The sequence below is a fragment of the Oenanthe melanoleuca genome, chromosome 3 (genome assembly GCF_029582105.1).
Source record: "Oenanthe melanoleuca isolate GR-GAL-2019-014 chromosome 3, OMel1.0, whole genome shotgun sequence".
NCBI classification, from domain to species: Eukaryota; Metazoa; Chordata; class Aves; order Passeriformes; family Muscicapidae; genus Oenanthe; species Oenanthe melanoleuca.
In genome coordinates, this window is record NC_079336.1 from 68,350,578 (window position 1) to 68,377,479 (window position 26,902).

Consider the following 26,902-nt stretch of genomic DNA (forward strand, 5'->3'; position numbering starts at 1 on the left):
GACCAAGTGAAGAGTAATCAGCTGAAAAGAAAGAGAAGGAAGTCCCTTCCTCCTCTGTTCTGGAACCACCATATTGATAAATTCATTTTGTATACCATATTTTGCTTTTTGTTGTGCGGTGTCCTTACACTGTCTTTTGATGAACAAGCTATTTGGCAATGAATAGAGTTCTTATACGCTTGGCAAACGTTTCAAGCATGTTGCAGACACTATTGTACTATAAATACTCATTGTCTTTCTGAGTTTCCTTATCACCACTGCTCCTCAACACAGCATCATCACTTCATTAAGTTTTGTGTGTCACTGGTGTAGTACTGTAATAATAAGGCAAAATGCTTCATACACCCCAAGATGGATTTTGTTGAACTTGGTATTTCTGTTGACCGTAATGTGAAACAGTATGATGTCAAGACAACCTGAAGTAGCTTAGCACATTAGTAAATGTGACAACTGAGAGCTTTAATTGCATCCCAAAAGACATGTGGAAAAGAGAGGGAAAGAACAGAAGACTTTTGAAGCCAAATTAGCCCGTAAATTAATAACTATCATTAGATTTCAGCCAGGTACCATATTTGTGCCTTGGTCTTTTTCTTAGCTGTTTCACGGTTGGATGATTGAGTTTCAAGTCCATGACTTTCATCTCCATTGTGTTTGCTGAAGCAGTACACAACAAATGCAAAAGATCTTTAACTCTTCAGTTTCTACCTGGCAAAATACCATTGTTAGCATTTCTCAAGTTTTTGAAAATAATAGCTTTGACACTCTTCTCATTTAGCCCAATTTAACACTGCTGCAAGTCCAAAGTAATCAGCTGAATTAATCTCATCTTAAACCATGCTAAAGGGATGCCTAAGCCTAGTATTTTTGACATACCTCATATACCTATAACTAAAGGAAAAATTCTCATTAAACCAACATTTAAAATCTGCACACTTCATGCTCTGGATTTAAAACTTGGTTTTAATCAACTTTCTTCTGCCTTTATCACAAAGAAATCACTAATCTGGAATTTTGTTTTAAGTTTCCATCTTTTCCAGTTCATTTACCACTTGTTTTTTTCTTTGGTGGTTGTTGTTTTTAATTCACCCATGGAGGTCACTAGTCAGATTCACCTTGAAATTTTATCCACTGGGCTTTCATGACCTTGTCCACTTAATACTCCTTTTGCCTTTCTAATAATTCACCCTGGTTCTCCTTCTCATTTTTCATGTGTGTACCACAAGGCAGTCGTAGCCTCGGTACACTTTGTTTCTCCTACATCCTTCACATAGTACACTCAGTGCCTAACATTCCTCCAAGTCTTACTACTACGCCAATCAATCTCAAATCCAGTTTTATAGGAGAGATAAGAACGAAACCATTTTAACTGCATACATAAAGTCATCTCACTACAATACAAGTATATTACAGTGTTAAACGTCACAAAAGCCCATGAAAAGCAAAAGCATCAGTACTCCTCCTCTACAGTGGCAGAGAAAAAAATCACTTATCTGAATTCACGTGAAGTCCTGTGGTAGCCTCTGGGTTACCAACCACAGGATTAATTTCACCTTTCTACCTCAAGATCTGTATATTGGCTCATGTATTTTACACTTCTTGGGCTTTAGAATGGATTTGCTTAACTTACAGGCAGTGCAAACCAACGGTATGCATCGTGTCCCACCAGCCCAGCTCACGGAGCGGATACTTGCTGTCTGTTCACCAAACGGTTCTCGGAGAGGATGGGCGGGAGAACACACAGCCCAGGAGGAATCATTGCTCTGCCTCACCACACGTCTCTGAAGCACCGACCACTGTGTTGGACTGTAATGCAGGAAACTGCAGAATACACTCCACTTTCCTCGACTATACCACAAGCAAGCAAAGCCACGGTTAATCGGACCAGTGGAAGCTTAAACATCACCTCAGAGGAGTCCAGATCCCCATGTGGCTTCTGACAACAGACGTGACTGAGCTGAGACCTTTGTCCCTCCACCAGCACTGCTCTGCCAAACGAGCTTCCTTTTTCCTGTCAGGGACTTTGCCATGTTCATCGCAGCACAGGCCCCGACTGCTGGCCTCGCCTTGTTTTGGCAGCTGCATCAACTGGCTCCTTCTTCCTGCTTTTTGCTTTTTCTTTTCTTAATCAGCCTAGCTCCGGCCTTCATTACCACTCCGTTAGGCGGGACACAAGCCACGTGTTTTAAGAAGGAGAAAGCACATATCTCTCCCGCTCTACCAGCTATCCGGAGGGAGTAATTTGGGGCCTACGGGAGTGACTAAACCTGGCTCTCCGCTGTAGCCGCGGCCGCCACCCCGCCTGTTATTGAAGCGACAGTGCCCAGCTCCCACGTCAGCCGCCGCTCCTCGGTGCCCCCGCCTCAGCTGCGGCGGGCCCACGGGCACCCCCCGATTAGCGACCAGCGCAGCGGCGACGGGGCGGCCCCGGCAGCCCAGACCGGTGACACCCCCAGCAATTTCCCCACTGTCCCTGCCGGCAAGGCCGCGCTCGTCGGAGGGCGTTCAGGACGCCATCCCCACGGCAGCACTGGGGCCGGAGGCAGCGCGTCTCAGCCCCGCACGCAGCGGCGCGGAGGACGCGGCCGGCCCCGGCCCGGCCCCGCCCGCCCGGCCACGCCCGCCTGACGCGCCGGCGGCGCTGGCGGGCTGGAAGTGGCGTACGTGCACGGCGGGCCTCTGGAGTGGCGCCTCCTCCTCCTCGCCCCGGCAGAGCGGCGGAGGCGCGGTGAGGAGAGGCGGCGGCCGCGCCGGCCCGTGCTGCACCGAGCAGAGAGGCTGGCGGGGAGCGGAAGGCAGCCCCGCACCGCGCCACCCCGCTCCCCCTCGGCCGTTCCGCCGCCGGCGGGGCGGCGATGAGGCGGCGCTAAGCAGCGCTAGCGGCGCAGGGAGGGCGGCCGGGCCCCCGCGCGCCGGAGGAAGGCCGCGGGCCGGCGGAGGCGGAGGGCGGCGGGGGCCGCGGCGGAGCCGGAGCCGGGCGGCCATGATGCAGTGAGCGCTCCCTCCCCGCGCGGCCGGGCGGGGGCCCGCGTTACTGCTGCTCCCGCCCGCCTCCTTACATAACACACCCCGGCGGAGCGGGGCTGCGGCGGCACTACCAGCGCCATGGCCAATGACAGCGGCGGAGGCACCGGTCAGGGCGGCCAGGGCGACAGCAGCAGCGGCGGCGGCAGCAGCAGCGGCGCCGGCAACAGCAGCAGCAGCGAGCGGGACCGGCAGTACTGCGAGCTCTGCGGGAAGATGGAGAACCTGCTGCGGTGCGGGCGCTGCCGCAGCTCCTTCTACTGCAGCAAGGAGCACCAGCGCCAGGACTGGAAGAAGCACAAGCTCATCTGCCGCGGCGGAGGCGCTGCGGCGGCTGGCGCGGCAGGGGGCGCTACCGAGCCCCGCGGCGGGCATCCCCCGCCGCCCCGCGCCCACGGCGGGGCCGCGGCGGGCGGCGGTGGCCGGGTGGGGGTCGGGAAGGGCTCAGCGCCGCCGTCCCCTGAGGCCCCCGCCGAGGCCGCCCCGCTGACCAACAATCACGTCGCCGCCGCTGCAGCTGCCAGCGGTGAGGCGGAGGCCCCGGCCGCGGCCCAGTCCACGTCGCCCTCCGGGGAGGCAGTGCTGCTGTACCGGGACAAGTCGAACCTGTACCCGGGCGGCGTGCAGGCGGGGCCCGGCGGGGCCGCGCTGCGCCCCAACGGGCAGACCAAGTCGCTGGTGCCGCAGCGGCTGGCGCTGGAGTACATCGTGCCCTGCATGAACAAGCACGGCATCTGCGTGGTGGACGATTTCCTCGGCAAGGAGCTGGGCGGGCTGGTGGCCGAGGAGGTGCGGGCCCTCCACCACACCGGCCGCTTCACCGACGGGCAGCTCGTCAGCCAGAAGAGCGACTCCTCCAAGGACATTCGCGGCGACAAGATCACCTGGGTGGAGGGCAAGGAGCCGGGCTGCCAGACCATCCGGCTCCTCATGAACAGCATGGACGATCTCATCCGGCACTGCAACGGAAAGCTGGGCAACTACAAAATCAACGGCAGGACGAAAGTGAGTGAGGGCAGGAGGGAGGGAGCTGGGACCCCCGGCCTCCCCCCGCTCCTGCAGGCGGAGGGCGGGAGCGGGGCGGCGGAGCCGGCTCTTCCCAGTGCGGGCGTGTGTGCGCGCACGTGTGCGGCTGTCTGCGGGGCTGCGTGCTTGTGCGCACGTCCGTCCGTCCGTCCGTCCGTCTGTGCGGGACTCGTACTTGAGAGCCGTGTCCAGTTCTGGGCTCCTCTGTACGAGAAAGAGGCTCCTGTCTTTCTCCAGAGGGTCACACAGAAGGTCACAAAGATTATTAGGGGTTTGGAGCATCTCTGTCATGGAGACAGACTGCGGGAGCCGAGCCCTTATAGTCTAGTGAAAAGGGGATAGAAGGGGTCTCATTAATGTATGTAAATATTTTAGAGGTTGATGTTAAAAGGTGATGCCAGACTCTTCAGTGTTGCCCAATGACAAGACAAGCAGCAGTGGCCGTAAACTAAAACACAAGAAGTTCCACCTCAATGAGGGGAAGAACTTCTTTACCCTGAGGTGGCAGAGCACTGGAAAAGGCTGCCCAGGGAAGTCCTGGAGTTTGTATCTCGAAACATTCAAAACCCACCTGGACGCCTTCCTGTGTCGCCTGTTCGAGGTTACGCTGCCTGGGCACGAGGGTTGGACTGGATGATCTCCAGAGGTCCTTTCCAGCTCTATAAATTCTGTGGCTCACGCCCGGCTGCGGCGGGACCCGCAGCCCCGACGGGCGGGCTGCTGTTCCCGCGGGCCCGAATGCTGTCTGCCGGGAAGGTTCGAAAGGGTTTGTTTGCAGCAAAAAAAGATGGTCTTGTTCCTATGCCTGCGTTTTGTTAAAACCACTTTACTTGAAAGCTTATTCGCTAGGTGATGAGTATTGAAATGCGAGTCTTTTCGTGGTCTCCCGAAAAAACCCGGGTGCTCTGACGGGTGGAACCACTTGGCATAGCGTCGGTAGGCTCGCATGAATGGTTTTGGTAAGCCTTTGCTCAGGGTGGGGCCAGCCAGGTGCAGGACATAACAATGTGGTCAGGAGACCCGCATCAGTGAGTGAGTGCCCCGGTGGCACAGTGCTGTGCTCTGGCAGATGTGGCAGGCAGCGGAGTCACAGCCGTGGAGCAGGGTGGCTTTGGGCAGAGTTTTTATTTTACTCTCATCAAGTCACTTTTCCGCAAAAAATCTTACTCCTTAGCTCTATTTCGAGATCAGAGAACTGAGTCAAAATCTCCTATTGTATCTTAGCCTAATTTGCGATTCCCTTCCAGTCCTTTAAATAAAATTCATGCCCTTGATAGAGAACTAGTAATGAATATTCATCAGTATCTTTTCAGTTTGAAAAAAAAAAAGAAGAGGGGTGAAGCCCCTTCAGACTTTGCTACCTCTGTTAAAGCATAAGGAAGCCAGTGAAATGGTAGGACTCATACTGCCGAGGTGGTTACACTGTCACAGATGGACTGTTGTTGCTGCAGCTGCAGAATCTCAGCTGGTAGGAAGCTGCGGGAGGGAGGAAGGGAGAAACTGGACCACAAAAAACAGCCCTGGATTTGTTCAGGACACTGGAAACTCCCGTGATAAAGAAAAGAGGGTGGGAATAATTTTGGTTTTTTTTTTGGTAATGCTATCTTTGCATTTCTTCAGTTGAACCAGTACTGTGCAAAAACTTTTCAGTGGGAACATGGTGTGGAGTCCTCATGCATCCCTGCGGAACTTTTCTAAGCAAACTTACCTTTCAGGCAGTCTTAAATCTCTTCCAGGCTTCAAACTTGCACTCTAAAAATATCAGTAGTTTTGCTGGATGTCAATTTTATGCAGCAAACTGCTTCTGTTTTTATGTGCAATGGTATGCTTCTGCAAGGAGTAGGTGCCAGGGCTTTTGGAGTTTGAATCCTGAATCATGCCTGTAATTCCTGGACAACTGTGTTTTACATTTCTACTTGGTTTTCAGTTGCTGCTGAAATCCCTCTGTTTGGGGCATCAGAACAGGTGCAGGGATCAGATCAGTAAAAGCACAATGCTTTACTCCTTGGTGGCACAGAAATGCATTACTTTGTTTTCTCACTTTCCCTTACTTATTCCCCCATGAAAGTGAGTGCTTTTAGTGTGCAGGAAAACTCAGTTCTCTAAAATTCCAGCAAAAGCAGAACTGTCATTCACTGTCAGAGATTTACCCCGTAGTTAAATAAACAGAAGCAGATGATACCTAGAGTTTCACTTCAAATAACTTGTATTGTAACCATATAATTTGTAACCCATTGGTGGTGTTAGCATTGGATTTGCTGTCACTTCTATAAAGTATCTAGAAGCATTGTATGAAAAAGAAGAAGAAATGGGTCTGAATCTCTTGGCTTGTAAACCTGCCTGTCAGGGAAAAAGCTATTGTGTTAGTAGGATCTAATTCAAACTGATTTACATTCACCAGGGCCAGTCCGTTAAGACAAAGAACATGAAATACAGTGAAATAAGGTAAAATTTTGATTGTGACCTGAGATTTTGTATTTTAAAGTTTCTGATAGGTGTTTTCTCTAGACTACCTGAGCCACCTAGAACTGATCTACTTAAACTGATGTGGTTCTACCTAGTCCTGAGTGTCAGCAAACTACGCTCTGGCCTGAAAGATATCTATACAGTAGTAGTTACAAAATAGCCAAGTAGTTGAGATGTGTGGAGAGAGAATGGCTAACTATTTACTCATCTTGGAAGTCCTGACTTACTGCATTCCTTGCTTTTGTTCTCTTTCTTTCCAGACTCTGTTTCCTTCTTTTCTCTAGCAGACTGTGGCACATACTTGCATATTGGCGCTGTAGTGTCTTTCTCCCACTTCCTGTTATTTTCTAGTTTTTTCTACTTTCATCTTTTCATAAATTCTCTTTTTTTTTTTTCCTTTGTCTTATCAGTTGCCACATTCGTACATGCATGTATTTCTGTTTCCTGCCTGTCCTGTTCTTACATAGCTAGAGAGGAGGAGGTAAAAGCCTGCTCATCAAAATCAGGAAAAGAAATCGTCCTGAATCTCACCTGAGAAGGTTTTTCCTTCTTTCCCATATGGAGCATGAAGAAGGGGTTAAGGGTGGGGGCAGGTTTGTGATTTTTTTGCTAGCTTTCTCTTTCCTGTGTTGTGGACTGCTGATCTGAAGCTTGCATCCTTTACTGGTCCTGGAGTAAAACTGCAGCTTCCCAGTTGTGGACTGGGTTCCTAATACTTACCATATAACCAGACATCTGATCCATCAGCTATTCCTCTTTCTGCTCAACATTGCACCCAGTGCCAGCCATCCCCTAAACCCTACCCCCTGCCTTTTGTTGGAAGGACGTTGAATAGACAGTTTGACAGACCCTGTTGCATCCTTTTAGTTTTTTCTTCATTTTTACTTCTAGAAATCTGTCAGGAGACCAATCTCGTTCAAATTGCTGCATTTTAATGCTCTCCCCTCTCTACTAGTAGGCCAGTGGCACCCACTGCTTTTCAGCCACCTGTAGCTTAAAAATGGCTTTGTTACACATCGTGCAAACTTGCTTTTCTGCTTTTTCTGGCAATTGCTCTGGAGATCCTGGGGTTTCCTGAAGACTTAGAGGACTCTGGATTCAGACCAGTCTGACTGTGCCCTATTAAATTAGATTCTTTCGAAGTTAGTAATTCTTCTTTAGAAAATAATTCTCCAAGAGTGAGTGGATTTCTCATACCCTGCTGTTAGCTTTTTTTATAAACTGGACAGAAGAGGCTCTCTGCTCTTGCCACTTATTTATGTTGCAGCTTTTCTACAAACATGTTGGATTATTGTTACTAAGGAAAAGTAAGATTTATTTTTAGTTTTTTCCACTATATCTTATTCTACAAAATATAACTGTAAGCATGTTTGGCAATAAGAAGACAAATGTAAAGTAAGAGGTAGAGAACAAGAACTTGGCAACCAAGCAGGTACTGGAAAGTGATAATGATGCCAAAAGTCTGGTAGAAGAAAAGAAAGCGAGCACAGGGAACAGGGTGCAGCTTGGGTAAGTCCTGCTCTGATTGAAGGAGCCAAGAACTGTGGCTGGAGGTCTGGGCTTAGGAACGTCTGTAAAGTGGAGGGCTCCCCTTCAATTTGCTTGTGGCATGTGAGATTACGTTGATCCTCCTGCATCATTCTGGAGATCGTTTCACTATCACATCTTGAATATATTTCTTGGTAGAAAACTTACTGATATAATTGGTTCCTAGTGAATGACCTCATGTATGGGTTTGAATTTGCCACTGAGTTGTGGGAAAGTGTGGATAGGTCCCTCTCAGTCTCCCAGTACTCACTTGTGTTGATTGACCTTTATACAGAATATGACCAATGCTTTTCCTTATCTGTTGGTTCTTTCACTGACAGCAGTGTTTCTGTTGGTGATGTTGTTTTCTTGTAGATGAGTGTGCTGGTCAGCAAAGGATTGTGTGGTGATTCATGGATATGCAACAGCCCATACACAGTTCTTAAGTCCCGGTTGGAGTAGAGCCCTTACATAGGATTGCCATAGTTTTCATTTGTTGTTCCTCATGTACAAGCCTTTGAGTCCCAGGTGAAGCAGATGATCAGAAGACTGACTGGAGTTTGTCCTGCAAATCATCTTTTGATTGAGAAGCACAGCAGCCAACTTGTTTTCAAGCCAGCTTTAACATTGCTGAGATTCTGACAGGTTCTCGTACTAGAGAAAATTGCAGAGGTATGCTGGTTTCTGAGGGGCAGCTGTGTGGTGATTGCAACTTTGAAGTGTGGTATGAAAATAGTGTGTCCAAGGGTGGGGAGCGCCACCTGTGACTGCTAGAACTTTTCCACAGCCCTGTGTGTTAGGCTGTAGTTCAATGAACATTTTGGGCTGGCAATCCTGGAGAAGTAGTCACTCTTCTTTGCCAGCACAAGTATTTACATGGCCATCCTGTGAACTGGTTTGGGGAACTGATCCATCTGAAAAATAAACTGGCAAAAGAAGTGCTCCTGGTTCAGTGTTCGGATGTTTGTGCTGGCACAGAGGACTGGCAGATGGTGAGACTTTCTTTCAGCAGCAATGCAAATTTATGCCAGTTTAAAGTGTTTGCCAAACTACAGCCTTAGTTTAGCACTTAGAGTCTGATTCTCCCAAAATTTACCCTTGAAAATTCAAACACAGTTTAAGAAATCTTTACTAGCTATATATTTTTTTTCTTTCTTAGCTTTTCTTTTTTTGCTGTTTTGTGTTCAGTGTGAGTCTCAGTTCTTGCCATCAGAAACGCATTCTTCTGTTCTCCAAGAATCTTTTACAACAATTTTATACAGAAACTTAGCTTGTCTATCCACCAGGTGATACCGTGTAACATGTACAGTGGAAACATGCATTTTCTTCAAATGAAAACTGACTTCCCCCATACTCCCAGCTTCAAATACAACCTACTCTTAGGCTTGTTGGCTGTTCCTATCCATTATTCAGGACTTTTATTAGCATCAAAGATGTTCTTGACTTCTCTGTTTTCAGGACAGAGCTGGATTGGCTGGATTGCCATGAGCAATGTGCTGCAGCTTGCTACTGTTTGCTGCTGGTAAGGAAGGTCTCTTCTCAGCCCCATCCCCTTGTGCCAGCTCCAGTACTTTTTGTTCTTCAGGAGCTCTGTCTGATATGGCCGGTTTCAGTACTATTTCACATTTCATGTCCTGCTCATTTCCTCTCTGGTACCTGCTCCATTAGGATAGGTGTATGAAATTCTGATTGGTTTGTTGCTTGCTTTTCGAAGCCATTTTGTACTGTATCTGGAGTTAATGTTTTTTATTTGTTACTGTTCTGGAGATAAGGAACCTGTAACATTGTAGTTTGTGCTCATCAGTGATTTCAGTACACTGTGGAGAATTAATTTTTCCTGTCAGTGATATCAAAGATTTTTGGACCATGTTACTACTTTGATGTTCTATGCTGTCTCTTCTGCACAGAATGAGCTCATTTAATACTGCCTGTGAATCAAGTGGGATGCTTCTCATCATAGCTGTACAGTTCAAGAGGAAGAGCTGTCTTCCCTTCTCTGTGGCCTCCTGGACTGAAATTCTTTGCAAGTGATGTCCTGCCAAGTCATAGGACTGTCTGAACAGCAGTTCTCAGATCCTTGGGTTAGTTGTATCAGTAACCTTGACTGGTTGGTTGAGAGATGTTTTCCTTTTTTCTAGATAGTGCTTAATTTCTGAATAGGCGGCTAGCTATTTCCTGAAAAAATAAATCGGCAGCATGTTATTCTCTTCTGTGGTATTTACTGTGTTCATTGTATTTGTATTTCAGTTGGATTTAGCCTGTCTAATATCTGATGGCTCTTGGCTTGAACAGGCTAAGTTGCTATTGGAATTTTGCAGGATACTGTCTTTCTAGTTGCTTCTCTGTTGTTCTGTACTGGGTGCTAGTACATATGTTTGTACCTCTAGGTATGTACATAGTATACTTGAAATTTAAATGAAGGCTTTCTCCTGTAGCAGAAAGGAAACTTGTTATAAAAGGGAAACAGATACTCTATATAAAGCAAAAATTTCTTCTTGCCTATCCAGAGACTAAATAGTTTCTCTTTAGACTCCTTAGAGAGCCCTTGTACAAAGACAGCACTTTTTTCAGTTCAAAAATAACTTCTGGGACTGTTGTGAGTGCGTTGCTTAGTGAATTCTTCAGTGGGACACTCGTGGGCTCCCTGGCTCTTGTGCTGCTGGATTTTGTTACTTTTCAGTGGGGGAGTGACTGCAGACAATGCAAGGACTGTACAAGTGTTTTTTGGAAATCAGCGTATTCAGATTATATCAATTCAAGTTCTTTATTCATTGGCATGTTTTTTACACTCCACTAAGAAAATACTATTTTGAAAGCAGTGTTTTTAGTGAATAGAACAGTAAACTTATTTGACTTTGCAGTTACTACCAAGTGAAATAATCGTTATTTATGAAACTCTTTTTGTCTTCTGCATTTGTGACTTACTTAGACCCCTCAGAAGGAGGACTAATGCTAGTCTTTGAGGCCTTTTGGGAAAGTCATTTGGTGCTGATGAAATCCTTGTAAACGCCTTTGAGTTTTTGAATGTTGTTGGTTAATGATGGGTGGTCAGGCATATTTCCAGTGCAGGCTTGTGCCAGAATTAGCTGGTAAGTGGCAGTCGTAAGCTTCAGGTCAAAATCCACTCACTGTTCCAGGGCAGTGTCTGTCAAAAATAGAGCAATGCTTTTATGCACGTAACAGCTGCTTACACTTGAAGACTTTCTTGTTCTTTGGTATTTAACTTAAAACTGCTTGAGAGTATTTTTGTTAGCATATGGTGTTATAAATAGGAATTGGGCAGAAATGTGCATGCCTGCACGTCTGTGCAGAGGTTGTGTGTGGAGGTGGGGTGGTTATCGATACATTGTGTGCCTAGTGCTCTGACAGAGGGATGAAGTCCATATCTCTAGGGTAACTAATGGGGCCTAAGGAAAAAGGTTATTTAATACCCAGGGATTAATTTTACTCATTAATTTAGACTCAGACCAACTTAGAACATCTAGTTTGACCATGAAGCATTCTGCATTTTAGAAATTATGTACAACTTTGAGGAGATGCTGCTGTCACCTCAGTGTGCTGCAGTGAGAGCAGAGCCTAAGACGGTCTTGCTTTGTTTCAGCAAAAACAAGCATGATGTTGAAAATTATACAAAGGTGAATGCAGTGAGGAAATTTTTCCTTTTGGTCCTAGCAGGGGGAGGAATTGTTGCATTGACTGTAAAGTTATAAAATGCACTAAATGCTGAAGACTTCAGGACCTTATATGTATTTTCTTGGTTTGATTTATTTTTCCTGGGTTGTGTTTGTTTTGTTTGATTTGTCTTTGTTTGAAGATATTTTAAATCTGTTTCCAGGAAGAGTTTGTATTATTGATTCACATCAATTTGTTCTGTTGATAGCTTGAAATTCTTGGTGAGGTGGCAGAGGCTGCAGGATTCTCTCTGCTGAGCATAGTCCTGATGTGGTTTGCTGCCCTTCTGGTATGCCAGGGTCTGTTATCTTTCCTGTTTGAGTAGGTCAGATGGCTGCAGTTATATAGTTATAAGTCTTGAAGTGACTAGTCAAATGAAACAAAAGAGTTTCAATAATAGTTTAGCCTGACTGTTGTGATAATGTGGAATTTAAATTGCTGTAGATTAAAAACTTGTTCCGACTTTGGTGCAGCAATCCCCATATGTTTAAGTTCTCTTTGTTGTGAAGAAGTCCAGGCATGTGTAAGGTTTCCAAAGCAGTTTATCATTGGTTAATAACATATCTCTTGTTGCTGCTCTCTGTCCTGTTCAAGCATCTGTTCAAGCAGCTAAACCTTACCATGGATGCCAAGATCCCTCAACAGCTTCTGCTGTATTCGAACAGTGTGTGGTCTGTTCTCTGCCGAAGGCATTGGGCCCTTCCAGTTTCAGTGGTTGCTGCATTGTTGTTCAGGCAGCTGGCATGCAGCCTTACTGCTGTGAGAAAGGAAACTGTGGCCAGTTGATAAGGGCATCTTAAACTGACTCCTTTTCAGCTGGCACACTGGAAGATTCCCAGTGAAATAGATGCTGGCTGAATCGTACCTCTGTTTGGCTTAACCTTATTTGTGTGTGCTTTAGCCCTTCCATGGCAGCGCATCAGCCAGGCAGTAGTGCTGTTCATAGTGGTGGATTTGCTCTTTCAGGGAGACACTGAGAGAGCTGGGGTGTTTATGTGGCAGAGGAGAAGGTGTGAAGGGTACAGATACTTGGCGGGAGGAGTGAAGGAGAGGGAGCCTGACTCCTGGCAGCAGTGCTCAGTGGCAAGGCAGTGGGTACGCTGAGGTGCAAGAAATTCCATTGAAATGTAAGAAACGCTTCTTCCGTTGTGATGAACCAAGAGGCAGCTTGCTACAGAGGTTGTGGAGTCTCCATCCTTGGAGATACTCAAAACCTCATCACTGGTCACCCAGCCCGCTCTGGGTGACCCACCTCTAAGCAGTGGGCTGGACCACATGATCTCTAGAGGTGCCTGCCAACCTCAGCGCTCCCATGGAAAAAAAATACTGCATTTTGAAATGGAAAAGATACAAAACAAGCCAAGTTTTGCAATCTGGTAAAATATTTTTCCAGCAATGGCACTTGTCAGTATAAGTCCTGCTTATTGCATCTCTGAGTGAGAGGAGACCAGGAGTCTGTCTTCCTACTAATGGTCACTTGCTCCCTAAAGGATCACTGTGGTTGAATATGCCAGTAGTGTAACTGTTTGAAATATTCCTGTCTTGGATCCAATTTGGTCATCCAGGTGGTCACTTTTACTGAGTCTGTGCTGCTGCCTCTTTCCTGTTTTCTCCCAAGTTGCCTGTTTTTCCATTCATGTGTGCATATGCTCATAGCACAGTCCTTTCCTAGCATAGTTTGCTGATACAAAGCATGTGTGCACTTCACAAGACTGATTGAAGCAGTTTAAGAAATGTTTAAGAAATTGAATTCAATTACCTGTAGGGAATTCATACTTTCTCTCAGAAGTTATTTTAAAGTTATCTGTGATCTTGGTTCCACTTCTGTACTGAGAGGGCATAGTGCAGCAGGCATAGTTATCCTTCTCTTGCAGGACAGACTGAAAAATGAAACATGCTGTTTCAAAGCCACTAACTACCAAAAAGTGCTTTACTTTTAATATTTCACGTATTTTTACTTTATTTATGTAGTGAATTTGCTACAAACATCTGGCCAAATAGTATTTTTGCTACATTACAATTTTGTTTTACTTAGGAAAAATTCCAGCCACACCATATTAAAAAAGATAAGTGTGGGGAGGGAACATTTGAACTGGTAAGAGTCAGGCTTTTGTATTTTGCTAGGCTGTTGAATAAATCAAAAACCTGCAGCTCTCAAGTTACAATCCTTACCTCTTCCACCTACCTTCTAGTCATTTTCTTTCATCTGTATTCCCCACACAAACTCACTGCTCCTGCCCACTTACATCCTGCCTGGGCTCCCCTGGGGGCATTGTTCTGCAGTGGTGTGTTGAGGGAGAGGGGAAAGGGGAAGGAGCAGGGGCTGGAAGAGGCCATCTGCCCCAGCAGGGGTACAGAGGATGAAGCTTGCCTCAGTTGCTGCTCTCTGCCAGGTACAGCAGTTGCAGGCACCCTGTCAATGGCCTGTCCTCTGCAAGGACTGCGTTAGGGAGATAAGAGCCGTGTGCCTCTTGGGAGATGTCAGCTTGGCCATCCCTACCATATATCTAGTGGTAAATTGAAGCCAGATGGAGTTGTGTTCATCTGAAGTGACCTTCTGGATGGACTAGATGCTGGGCCATGAATTGTAGGTTGAGGCTAAGCATTTTTGAGGAGTATCCAGTCTTACTATAAAAAAAAAACTTAAAGTTTAAAACCATTTGTTCTTATTGTTCAGATGCTGAAGACCCGCTCAGCTCAAAGCTCGTGATTTTTGCCTGGCTGATTTGGTTTAGATTCTAGCAGGCTGCCTTTTTGTGTTTGCTCTTTGTAAGTTCTTTCTTACCAAATGTAGATTTCACACAGTATTTGTCATCCATGTTTATACTATTATGTAGTTGTTGTAAATAATCAATAATTGTTCTGTATATAAAGCTTTAAAGTGTATATAAAATGGTGTTCCCATGTACCATCTACCTCTGGCAATCCAGGAGCTCTGAGGCAGAGGTTGTATCTAGACTACTGCCTGTAATACGTGCAGATGGATGGACACATTTGCCATTAATTTATGTAATCTTGTTTTAAAAGCCATTTGTACTTTTGGCCCCTGCAACATCCTGTAACAGCGAGTCCTGCAGTTTGATTAGATGGAAAAGGAACTTCCTTTTGTTTAAAACCCACTGATGGTGATTTCAGTGTCTGCTAGACTGTATTGTGAAAACTCACTTCCCAGTAGTTTTACTTGTCATATTCTTTAAAAAAGTCTGGCATTTGCTTGCATGCATTTTCTTCAGCTGACGCACTTTCCCTCCCAAATTGAAGAATTGTAGTCTTTTTAGTGTTTATCCAATGGGTACTGCTTTGTGATTCTAGTTATTCCTGCTGCACTTCTGTGCAGCTTTTCTCATCCTGCTGATCAAGGTAAGGCAAGCAGAAGCACAGTATTTAAAGTACAAATATATCCTGATTTTGTATGCTGGCAGGGTGATGTATTCTGTATTGCCTTTCCTTGTTTAGTGATTTATGACACTTTAGTTGCTTCCTCTGTTGTGCTGAGATGAAGTTCTTGGGAGAACAGCCTGTATTTATGAATTTTTTTTTCTGAAGTGATGGTATCCAGTTTAGAAGTCATCACTGTGTAAGAAAGGTGGGGTTTTTTCCCCCCAAGGAGTATTTATTCGCACTTACTCTTTCCTGAATTTCACCTCCTGTTTTGTTGTTTAGGCAGTTGGTATCTTTTTACACCACTCTGTGTGCCTTTCTGCAGCCAGGTCTGGGAGGGACTGCAGCATATTTAGGTATTGCAGGTAAACACCATCACTCTGCTCCTTCACTCTTTTCCCAGGTCATACAGAAATATACATGTCCTCTAGGAATCCTGCTCATTTTAAACTAAAGGGAGGTTCATTTGCTGTAGTGAAATTGCAACTAGAATTTACTGTTTATTGGTCTTTCCTTTGCCTGTTTCATTGTTATGAAATGCCTTGAAAGTACGATCCATGGTTCAAGTGCTTTATATTAAAAATGTTTAATGTTTGCATTAAAATTAATGGGTTGAGTAAGTTTGTATTAAATCTCCACTATAGCTTGGACAAAATGACATATAATGACTCTTGAAGGCCTCCTAACACCTGGCACAGACTCAAGAACAACACAGGAGTTCCTATACTGGAGTCCTGACTTTGTCATTTTCCTTAGTGAAAATAGAAAATGGGAGTTGTCTCACTCATGAGCCAAGGCTATGCCAAAATTATATTGTAAGAGGTAATAAGATAAACATACATCATTTTTACCTGTGTAGTCCTATAGCTTTATAAAGGACCTTCTAAACATGGAAAATAATATTCCACTGCAGGTCATGAAACGTAGATGAAGATACTATCAACTAGCTTTGTTTTCAGTTTAGTTGTCTCATATAGCAACTTGAATTTTGCAGATTTCTAGTTTTTACTTTGTCTTTTTCTACACTCACATCCTGCTACTTTGAAGGAACACACCCACTAAAAGACAAAGCTAGTAATAAATGATGCTTCCTCACCATTGAGACTTAGAGTTCTGCAATTCAACTTAGAATAGCTCCATATTAAAACCCCAGAGAAAACTTGCCTTTGAAGAGCAAAAATTCCAGTGTGCCACCCCCCGCCTTCCTCCCCCCCACCCTTCCCTTCCCTTTGGGAACAGCTTTCTGGAGAGAGTGATGGAATTCTTCAGGGCTCAGTGGGGAACGGAATTTGCCAGTGATAGGAAGATGGAGTCCCTCTGAGATTTTTTTTTTTTCCTCTCAAAAATCTGTTACAATTTTTTTCATCATCTAGCCTTCATATTTAAGGAACAGTTATCTTGGTTTGGGAACCCTTAATTAAGGATTGTCTTTACAGAGAAAGTAAATTCTTGTTTTCTGGAGTAACTCTCAGTTTTATTTGTGGCAGCTATATGCTTGTATTGATCCTGGAAATAAAGTATATTGGTCTTTTTAATGATTTGTGTGTGCACCAAGTGTGGGGATAAGTTGACCAGTAGGCTTGAGGACTGAGCTAGCATTCAGAGAGGTAAGTAGCTTTTTGAAATGCCACTTCATGCAAACATTTTACCTGGAGTACAGGTGATGTGAGTAGCCTTCTGCATACAGATATGGATATGAGCACAGTGCTGTGCATGGAGTGGTGGATTTTTTCTTATCTTTGGTTGCAAATCTGTGTGCTGAGAGTAACCTTCGATGTCCAAGATGTTTTGTGGTGCGGTTCATTAAGGGGCTGGAAGACACCCAAAAACAATTACAGCTGGGGCCTGCTGAGATATCTCACTCGTTAGTGCTTGCAGCTTGATTTCATGGGGTTAGTAGCAGGGCATTCACAATTAAAACCCAAATACACGCAAATAAAAGTGTTGTGGCACTTGCTCCCTTCATTACTGCAGCGCATGCTTAGCAAGTGCATCCACAGGTCCTTGCCCACTCCTCCCCTTCCTCCCTGTCCTTTCCTACAGCTTTTCTTTGGCTTCAGAATCAGCTTTCCACTTCTTAGCTGCCCATCTCCAGACAGCGTGACTTTGAGAGGATACAAAAAACGTTTTGGGATCTCTAATGTCTTTAGTAAAAAGATACAGGGCCATTTACTCTACATAGTAGATATTAGTAAATAATTTGGCTGCCCACAGATAATTTCTTGAAGTGCAGTCTCCTATTTAGAAACTGCTACCCAGTGTTAGTGTGCAATACTTGATACGGCTTTAGGAGCTCTGTTGTTTATTTTCAATTATGTAGAAATTTTATTTAAAAATAGAGTATCTGCCTGAAAGACTATTTCAGTCAGTCCTGAAATCTGAAGTGATTGCTTGCTGACTGGAAGGGGGAGTTGACTATATAGAAATCTGGTATCTAAGATTTTTAGAATTGGCTGCTCTTCTGTTTCTTCCTTAGTTCTTGTGATGCTCAGCATTATTTTCCCTACTTTCCCTCTTTCAATATTACAGAATTTTGTTAGTGTTGCCATTTTTTCTGGTATCTACTTTCTTCATCTTCCTTTCATTTCACTGTGCATTGTCTAAGCAGTAATGTCTACTGCTGTTGCTTGAGTTGATGAGGAGTTCATACCTTGGATATGAGTTGTTTCAGGTTATTTGCAAACTGAGGCAAACACATTGTCATCCATTATGGTTTTGCCTCTTTTTTTTCTTTTTTTTTTTTTTTTTTTTCTGTAATTGGCACAACATTAAGCTGGGAACAGGCTTTGCTTAAGCTCTGCAGATCTTATATGTAGGTTGCATAAATATGTGCTGTGGAACAGTCCTCTTGGTCTGATGTGACACCTCTGATCTAGGCTATATTGCTAATCCCTGCAATCTCTCCCCAGTGAGTACTGTAGATTGCAAAGCCCTAGCTTTCCTTTGGTTTCCAGGAAAGTTTCTGCTGATTGGGTTTTTAGGGACATACAGATAAACCTTTCTGCAGAAACATGAAAAAAGGAGGTGTGTCGCGTCTCGAAATCCATTATTTCTAGATGGAGTGTGGAGAAGTGTGCTTCTCTTTCTTACTAAATACCATGCTTTTAAGAAGGTTTAAGAGAGCGTAAGTGCTGGCTGTGTGCTAACATGGCTGATGCTGAGATTTTTGACTTTTTGTGTGAGCATTTGAGGGGAGAGGTTCTGGTTCTGTGATCTTCTAAATGCTTTGGAAGAGGGGGGGAAGTCTCAGTGACAAGTTGTTAAAGAGAAGCCTTCTTGTTCCTGTCAGTTTTGTACACCATGGCTTTTTTGCTTACATCACCACTTTGTGTGGAGTATGAATTCCATCACCTTCTGATTTTTAGAGTGGGAAATTTGGAGTTCGAGGTTAGCATGTGACTTCTTGCACCAATACTTGTTGAGTTATAGACAGTCATAACCAATTTGATTGACAGGAACCTTGTCACTTAACATTAACAGGCTTTTTAGTTGTTCACAGGCAAGGATTAATCTATGGAGAAGCTACTTGCCTTTTAGGAAGGGTGAATTATTATATATATAAAAATACTGGTTTTGTTGTTGAAATAGTGGCAAAAATGAAAAGAGGTAATTTTTTTTATTGGATTGGTGTTCTTCAGAGAAGCTTCCTAATGCCAAGTATAAGCAGACTTGGAACAAACCAGATGGGTCCATTTTAACCAATTTATAGTTGATAATGCAGCATGTTCTATTTTTCCAAGGCATGAGAGTCATGTGTTTTTCCATCACACTGGTCTCCTGGGCCAGTGGTTGTGATCGATGGGGAGACTGGGAAAAAGCCTGTTAAAGCAACACCAAGGCACTCTGCAGGACGTCCTAACCTAGACATGATCCTGTTGCTGCCATGAACATAAGCTCAGTGTATGGTCAGCTGAAATGGCATTTCAGAAGACAGGGGGGCTTTTGTATCAGCCAGACAAGCACAGACAGTTTCCTCAGGTGCTTTTCCCTCCCTGGAGTCAGTGTTGGGTACGTTCAGATCTTTCTCATGCTCACGAGGCTGCATGCTCCTAGAGCAAATACATTGCATTCCTGAGCCACTCTCCTCCAGGAGTTCCACTGAGCCAGTACAGCCTCCCCGTTGCAGCAGAATGCTTAACCTGAAATGACGTGGCTGGCTCTGCTGGGACATACAGAGAAGGGGTGTCACTTTTCTGACTTGGCATGCCAACGTCAGCAATCCAGCTCCTGGTGTTTATGATCAGTCTGTAGTGCTGCATGGCCTCAGCTGTTCCTCAAGGCTTTGCCCAAGGACTGGTGGGAACTGAGACAGCTGGAATACCAGTAGATTTGTTTAATGCCTGCATGCATTTGAACTGGATACACTGGGTGATCTGGTTAAAACAACAAAACCCCAAGTGTTGTTTATGCCAGCTGGGAAAGAGGCCTTATTACAGGACTGTGGTGGGATTGTAAAGAAAAGCTTGGATGGAGACAGTTTATGTGTGAAAGTCCATAAAAAGTAGCATGGGCAGAGTCAGCATTTCTTGCTTTTAAATTGTAGGTGGTTTGAAAGCATTATTACAGGCTGCTCATTGCTGTTTGGCTTTAAACCTTAGTGAGACTTCTATGCAGTGCTGATATGAATTAAACCTGTCCATAAATAAATGTCTAATAGCATTTCAGTGCATAGTTACTTTTTTTTTCCATAATACATAAATAATTTCAAAGCATTGTCTGGACTCTAATAGTAGGAGTGGATGCTGTAGTATATGGTGTGAAGTTTGGATTCTGTGGGCATGCTGAATCACGTATGTTCCCCTGAAAATAGCCTTAAAACCTGTTTTTAAATTATGCTCCTTGGCATAATGTTTATGACAGTAAATCTTTTTGTGGTTAAAATCTGGAGGTGGTACCTGAGGCCTAGATTTGGATGTTTTCCTACATCTACATGAACATTTTCTGAACTTAAGGAACTTGCAGTACACAAGTATTTCCAGGTATCTGGAACCATACTACTAAACACAGAATCTCGTTCTCATGCAGTTGTGTAATGTTCAAATTTATATAAAGATACCTTTCCTACAAGCTGAATTTGGGTTATGGGGCTATTTTGTTCCCTAAAACAGAAACAAAATTGCAGTTTTAACTAAGAAATTAATCTTCCTCCTAGTAGTTAGAAAAATGATTGCTTGTGGTTTGTTTTCTATAGGAAAGAAAATCTAGGCTTCTCAGTATGTATAGTTTTGAGGAGAGAATGGCAGAGATGAGAGTGACATTCTTTAAATGGCAAATTTCTCAGCCATTTACTTTCACAGATAATAGAGTAAAGTTTGGTTTAAAAAGAAAAACAAAAAACAACCGCATCTTGCCCACCCTTAATCCTCAGTGTTTCTTCCTTTCCAGCCTCTCCTGGTGCTAAGAAGTCCCCAGCCTTGATGTTTGGGCTAATGTGCATGCTTTATTTTTAAGGTAGTGTGTCACAGTATCATTAAGGTTGAAAAAGACCCCTTAACATTGAGTCCATTTGTTATTGAAAGTTTGCCCAGTAGATCTCACACAACTGAAAAAAATTCACTGATAATATGTAATAATCTAGAAATAGGTAGCCATGCTTTTCTGTGTGTTTTGCATCAGTGTGCCTACTGATGTCATGTGGCTGGCTCTGGAAATCTGGTGTGCACAAAGTGCTGTCAGAATTTATTTTAAGTGATATAGCTGAATGAGACTTCATACAATGTTAGTGCACTGTTGTAATTTGCTTTAGTGTTATGTTATTTTTAGCTCTTAAAGGTGTTGCTGCTCTGTGCCCTTTTTGGATGGGCAGTGATGAAACTAGGAAGTTGAATAGTCTCATGTGAGAGCAGAAAGCTTTGAAAAAAGTTTCAAAGTACTTATTTTCTAAATGGTTTTATTAATTTCAAAGCAATTATGTGTTAAATTAAAAACACACTCTTAAAATTTGTGTTGACGGACTTACTTCTCTGTCAAATTTTTATACAGCGCCAAAACAGTGAGTCATGAGTCTGCTTCTGTTGAAGGGAACGGGGAGTTAGCCATGGAGGCCTGCCAATTGTACAAACATATTTAACATTATTCAACAGTTGTTTGAATCTGAAATGTATTGGTCAACTTTTTTAATCATACTATAGACAGATTTCGACTGACACAAATCAAAGTATGCTTTAGACCCTTCCTAGCTGCAAAGTCATGTGTTGTGTTTGCTCCTCAGCTTGTAAGAGAGAGCTTTCTGCCTCTGGTGACAGTGCTTTTCATCTACTTTCTTTGGAAGCCTCAATTAGGTATACCTGGGGGATTTTTTGGTTTGTGTGTTCTGTGTTGTTGACCTTTTATATTTTTTTTAAGTTTGCAGTAGACTTTGATATCAAAACTATCAGAATGTGTTATGTTGAACATTAGGGGAGGAAGCTATTACTGCTTTGAAGGTACTTGCATATCTTGGATGTGCTTATATAAATACGTTTTTTTTTTTTTTTTTTTTTTTTTTGTTAGGGAATATAGGTAATTTAGACTTAAGACATTTTCTGTATTCAGAGATATGTTAGATAAACTTGAGTTTTTTATTATTACTCTATTTAAGCAAGTGCACAGCTCTCTGTGTACATGTTTAGATTGAACTCCTTTTTTTTTTCCTGATAAGCAGTTAGATTAAGTTAATGGAAACCAGGGCTTCATAAGATTGAAGGACTGCAGGTTTATTTGCAGTTTCTTCACTGACTCAATTTTAAAGCAGCACCTTTTGGTTAAACTGGCACAGTTTTGAGAATAGGCACGTCCCATCTAACCTGGCTAGCAGCCTGGAAAATGCCACTGTGTTGTGTTACAAAAGATATAATCTTTCTTTTTCCTTGCCATTTGTAAGCTTACTCAGCCCTCTCTTTGTCTTTGGAGATTTGAGACTTGCAGCTTTACAAGCTGAGGTGTAGGAGAGCAGAAAAACTCATTAATATTTAAGGACTTTTATCTCCGTTTAGTAGTGGTGAGAGCTGCAGAACTTCAGCTGGCAAGTGTGTTTTAGATCTTCCTGTTATGTCTGTCTTTAGCACTGGTTTCAGTTGCTCTTAGCTTCACCTTTGGAGATGTGTTTCTGCAATTGCCCTGCTCACCTCAGGGCTCAGTCAAAGCCTCCATGCAAGGAACGTGCCTTCTGTTGTCCCCATGCTGAGAATCAGTACCATTTCACCCTGGTTAATGCCTCTTGCTTGATAGGATAGAGAAGCTCTTATGAAACTATTTTTTATTTGTTAGATGTATTCATCAAGGTGTAAGTGCATCCCACATGCACAGTCATTTCCTGAATATCAGACTTAAGCATCTGCAATTCTGTTTTTTTTTCCTGTGCCATGTGTAAGAACTGATGAAATCATCTAGACTTGTATGCACATTTCTTCGGCAATTCAAGAGCTGAAGAGTGTTTCTTGGAGCCTATGGGCATGCATGGATTAAAGGAAGGATACTTGAAAATGAACTTTTTGTGGTCCTGCTGTTGTGCACAATTAAAATTGAGTGGTAGAGTACCAGACTAGGTGTTGCTACAGTGACAAATACGTGAGCCGCTTTTTGCTCGGTGGCACCGTGGTTACGTTCAAGCTGTTTGGATCCAAACTTCATGTGGCTCTTCTGGCCCTGGAGAGCTCAGCTGAGTGTGGCCCACTGAACCAGCATGAAAACTGTTGCCTTCTGGCTTGTGTCAGTTTATTAGGATGTTTGAAGTGAATGTCTTGAGCAGGTAAATGTCACATAAAAATGAAGACAGGAACAAACCTATGACTTGAGGAGTAATTAACTGCTGGGTTGGCAAAGCTTTTTCTGAAATTTGGTCTGAGAAATCAACATCTGATTGGCACGTTAGAAATAAGCAATATATAAATATGTTAATATATTGTGCCAAACTTTTGATGGTATGCTATGGTATGATATGATATGGTATGTTATGTTGCTTTCTTTTGTATGCTTATGAAATGTGGTTCTATCTGAAGCAAGTAGAAGTCTTGTATTGGCCATTGCATTGAAAAGCCTGGGAAGGAGGGAGGTAGGTCGGGTTACTGAACTCCCTAGAAGGTCATGGAAGATGTAATCCATGTACATAGCTGTGTGCTGATTCTATTAATAGTATAAGCAGCTATGTCAACTCTCAGTTTTTCCTCTCTCCCTTCCTGTCTAAGTTCATTTTTCATCTCTGTTCTTAGTTCAGTTTGCCTTCACTTTGCCAAGCTTTCCAACTTTGCTGTTAAAACTTCTCAAGATACCAGAGAGGGTGACTTATGTTTGTTATTCTTGCCTTCAGTTGCTTGGGTTTTTTCCTGAAAGAGAAGCTTGCTCTGCTCTTGCAAGAAGATGGCACAAATAACAGGTGTATGCTATAGTCAGAGTTCATTGGTTTGGATGGTGGGGAATTGTTGGTTTCTGTTTCAGTATTTGGGATTTTCTTTCCTTCATTCTGCAGCTGAGTGTTTACCATATCTGCAAAGAAAAATGCAAAAGAAAATAATGGTTCCTAACTCCTTTGCTAATGGACAAATTGAATGGCTGTAGTGGTAATTTAATATTAGAAGAAGGAGCTTAAAGATCTGTGATTCAAAGCTGCTGCAACATGTCAGTTTTTTCTTTATTTTAGTTTCCAACTTAGAGATTCCTCTCTTCTCTTAAGGATGTGTAATGCCTTGATTAATTTTTAAGCTGCTAAGTAGCAGTTTACTTTCCCCTTGCACATTCTCCAGTTGACCATGACTGCAAGGCATGAATTTTCAATAAGAAATCTTTACAGGGCCTGATATTTCTCTCCAGCTTTTCTAGTTTCACAGTGTTGATGTGTCTGAAAACTTGATTCTCTAGCCTTGCTTACCAAACCATGGAGGATAACAGCAGGAAATTTTACTCAGATGGAAGTTAGTATAGAAATACTTAGATTAGCTGTGTCTCAGATTTATTTTGCCCTTTTTTAGATGGCTCTGTTTTGGGAAAGGCCAACAGGAGTTTCTCCCTGTTTACATTTTCTTCCTGTTGAAAGTTTCTGTCTGTGCTTGTGGAGGATTTGCAGAAGACTTATGAAACCAAGCCAAGCTGTACCATGCTAGCATGTGTAAGTCAGTAGTCTTGGTCCTGTTCACAGAAGGTGATGCTAAACCAGTCTTTTGTTCCTTTGATTTGACTGTTACTTTGTTCAACTTGTGAAAAATCATAGCCTGATGTGTGCCTAAAGTTAAATGTATTTCCTCAGAACTCTTGTTTGTCAGAGATTAATTAATTTTTGAGATAGAAATACATCACAGACCAAACAGGGCTGGGTAATTTTTAAATTTAATTTTGTTTTTCTTTGGTTCTTCATTGTAGTGGTGTGAGGTTTTTCTTTCTTTGAATAATCTGTCAGATGTCCAATGCCAAGGATTTTCAAGTGAAGTCTTTGTGAGCACATCTGATAAATTTTGGTAGGAAGTCATCGGTCTTGCATTTAGACATCTTGTTTTGGTCACTGAGATTTGCAGTTCCTTCAGCAAACAGCAAAAGTGACATCTCCTTGACTGATGCAGCTGTGATCTGAGCTTAACAATAAAGTTTAAATATTAATATATTTAGTACATTTATTTTACAAATTAATAGAACACACATCCTCTCCATTATATGTTTGTGGTTTTGGGGGTTTTTCCTCCCTTATGGAATTTTGTGTTCTCATGTTACTGGTGTTTTCCTCTCTTTCCTAAGAGTTTGCTTTAATGTTTCTTTTTTTTTAAAGTAACAAAACCTAAGCTTACAGGCATCCAGCAGTGAGGGGAATGGAGAGGATAGAAATTTGTTTGTTTACCTGCAAGTCTTCCTTCTTTATGGATGGGAAAGGCAGTCATACTTCTGTGTGAAAGGAGCTGAGACTAGTCCCGAATGAAATCATGTTTTTAGCTGCACTTTTGTGCTGTACCTCCCAGGGCTGAATCTGACATGTCTTTACACAGTGAAAAAAACTGTATGGACTATGGTTTATTCCTACTGACATTACCTTTGTGCATTTTATTGTTAATTAGAGTAATCCCTGACACAGTAGGAATGCCTATTCTTAGCAAAAAATCTGTGGTTTCAATTAGTTCTTCTGTTAAGAACTTAATATTGCTTATTAATTGAGCTGATGGCCTTGTTTTTGGGACTTAGAACATCTGCAGACAGAACATCTGTATGCAAATGAGAGGTCAGCAGGAGCTCTAGCATGTGAGTACTTCAGATTTGATAGACACAAGCTGGGCAGATATCAGTGGTGGGAGGGGCACTTTCATGCTTTCTTGATTACTCATGAATTCCAGAGGGTATCTTAGGACAGCGCTCATGTGCTAGACACGAGTGCTCAGCCTAAAACAGAATGCTCTTGGGTTAAAGGAGGTTAATATTAAAAATGTTGGCACAGGAATTCTGTGAGTGAACAAATCCAGTGGGGACTTAAACACAGTTTCTTTGCAGAAAGTAAGATTACTGAATGCTTAAAAATTGTAATGCCCAAGAAGGACAAAAGAGGAGGCACCTTTTCTGTTAAGAAAATGCAAGTAATACCTTGAGTTGAATTAACTGATTACTTTTATGGGACTACTGATGAGACAGGTGGCTCTTTGTTTTGGAAAGCTAGCAACTTATTGTTCATAGCCCAAGTCTTGGACTTTCAGGTCTCAAATGCCTGGCTTTACTGACCGCCACTAACAGTGTTTTGGGGGGGGGGAAATGCCACAGACACAATTTTTTCTCTGTTCTTGATATACATGTCTTTGCTTGCTTATTTATACTGTAAAATGTTAAAACAACAACAAAGGCTTCATTATTTATATGGATCACTTCTTTGTCCTTTCTGTATGGGTAATTTTGCACTACATGACAGTTTGGCATGAACTCACTTCATACTGTTGCACAAAGCAATGTAATTCCCATGTTCTATAAATTGTTACATTTTGTACCTTTCCTTATCATTGGTTAATTGGGGATATGGCAAAAGCCATGTATATTATGCTACAGCAGCTGAGTTGTTTGCTTTCCAATTTGCTGCTAAGGGCTGATTCATTCTCAGGGTTATAACAAATGCATATTAGATAAGCTATCGTAGCAAAACAGTTTCTTGTCACTTGGAGTTGATGATAAGAGCAATTTCAGACTGAAGTCAAAATCAAGAGATTTTTTTAAACATTGAAAGTATTTTAGACTCAAATGATTATATGAAATGAATATGGCTGCTCATTATGTGAAGTTGGTGACAACTGCTGTTTCCCCAGACATTACAAGAAGTGTTGCTGGTCCTCTTTTTCTTCAACAATGTGGTGTGAAATATTTTTTTGTTGCCTTGGAGTCCAACTCCTCATGATTAAAGTGAGAATTATCATTGCTCTAGCTGCTTGATCTCAAAGTTCTCTTCATTCTGAGAGAGTTTTAGTAGCTGTTTTCATACAGATAGTGAGCAACAGTTAGTGTCGGGGTTTAATTTGCATACGTCTCAGCAAAGCCCCTTAAATTAAAACTTTCCTGTTGTTAGGAATACTGTTACAGAATTGGACCTGGATCTGTTTCAGCACTGTTCATGCTTCATGAGAACTTGGTACGATTTATGTGGTACATGGAACCTTTTTGTCAAGAGTGTTGGTTTCAGTGGAAACCAAATATCTTCCTCTTCCAGTCCAGCTTTGCTTTTGTTTTCTTCCTCTTTTTTTTTTTTTTTTTTCTCCCTAAGAAAGGAAATTACAGAACCCTTTTACATTATTTGATTTCTTTAACTCTGTTTTGATTTCTGCGGGTTTATCTTCCTGCAGCAAAACTGGTAAGTCATGACTTTGCCAAATATTAGATC

The 26,902-nt window shown here is 43.0% G+C and overlaps 2 protein-coding genes across 2 annotated transcripts in view; one reads left to right on the forward strand and one right to left on the reverse strand.

The window, feature by feature from the left end:
- The window catches only part of TSNAX (translin associated factor X), a 55,099-nt gene extending 52,798 nt beyond the window's left edge, over positions 1 to 2,301 (reverse strand). The window contains exon 1 of the mRNA XM_056487136.1: positions 1,628 to 2,301. The gene's annotated coding sequence lies outside the window, so the exon portion shown is untranslated. The remainder of the gene's footprint in view (positions 1 to 1,627) is intronic.
- Positions 2,302 to 2,662: 361 nt separating this feature from the next.
- The window catches only part of EGLN1 (egl-9 family hypoxia inducible factor 1), a 34,199-nt gene continuing 9,959 nt past the window's right edge, over positions 2,663 to 26,902 (forward strand). Inside the window, exon 1 of the mRNA XM_056487132.1 lies at positions 2,663 to 4,026. Coding sequence (XP_056343107.1) covers positions 3,103 to 4,026 — 924 coding nt within the window. The 5' untranslated portion in view covers positions 2,663 to 3,102. The remainder of the gene's footprint in view (positions 4,027 to 26,902) is intronic.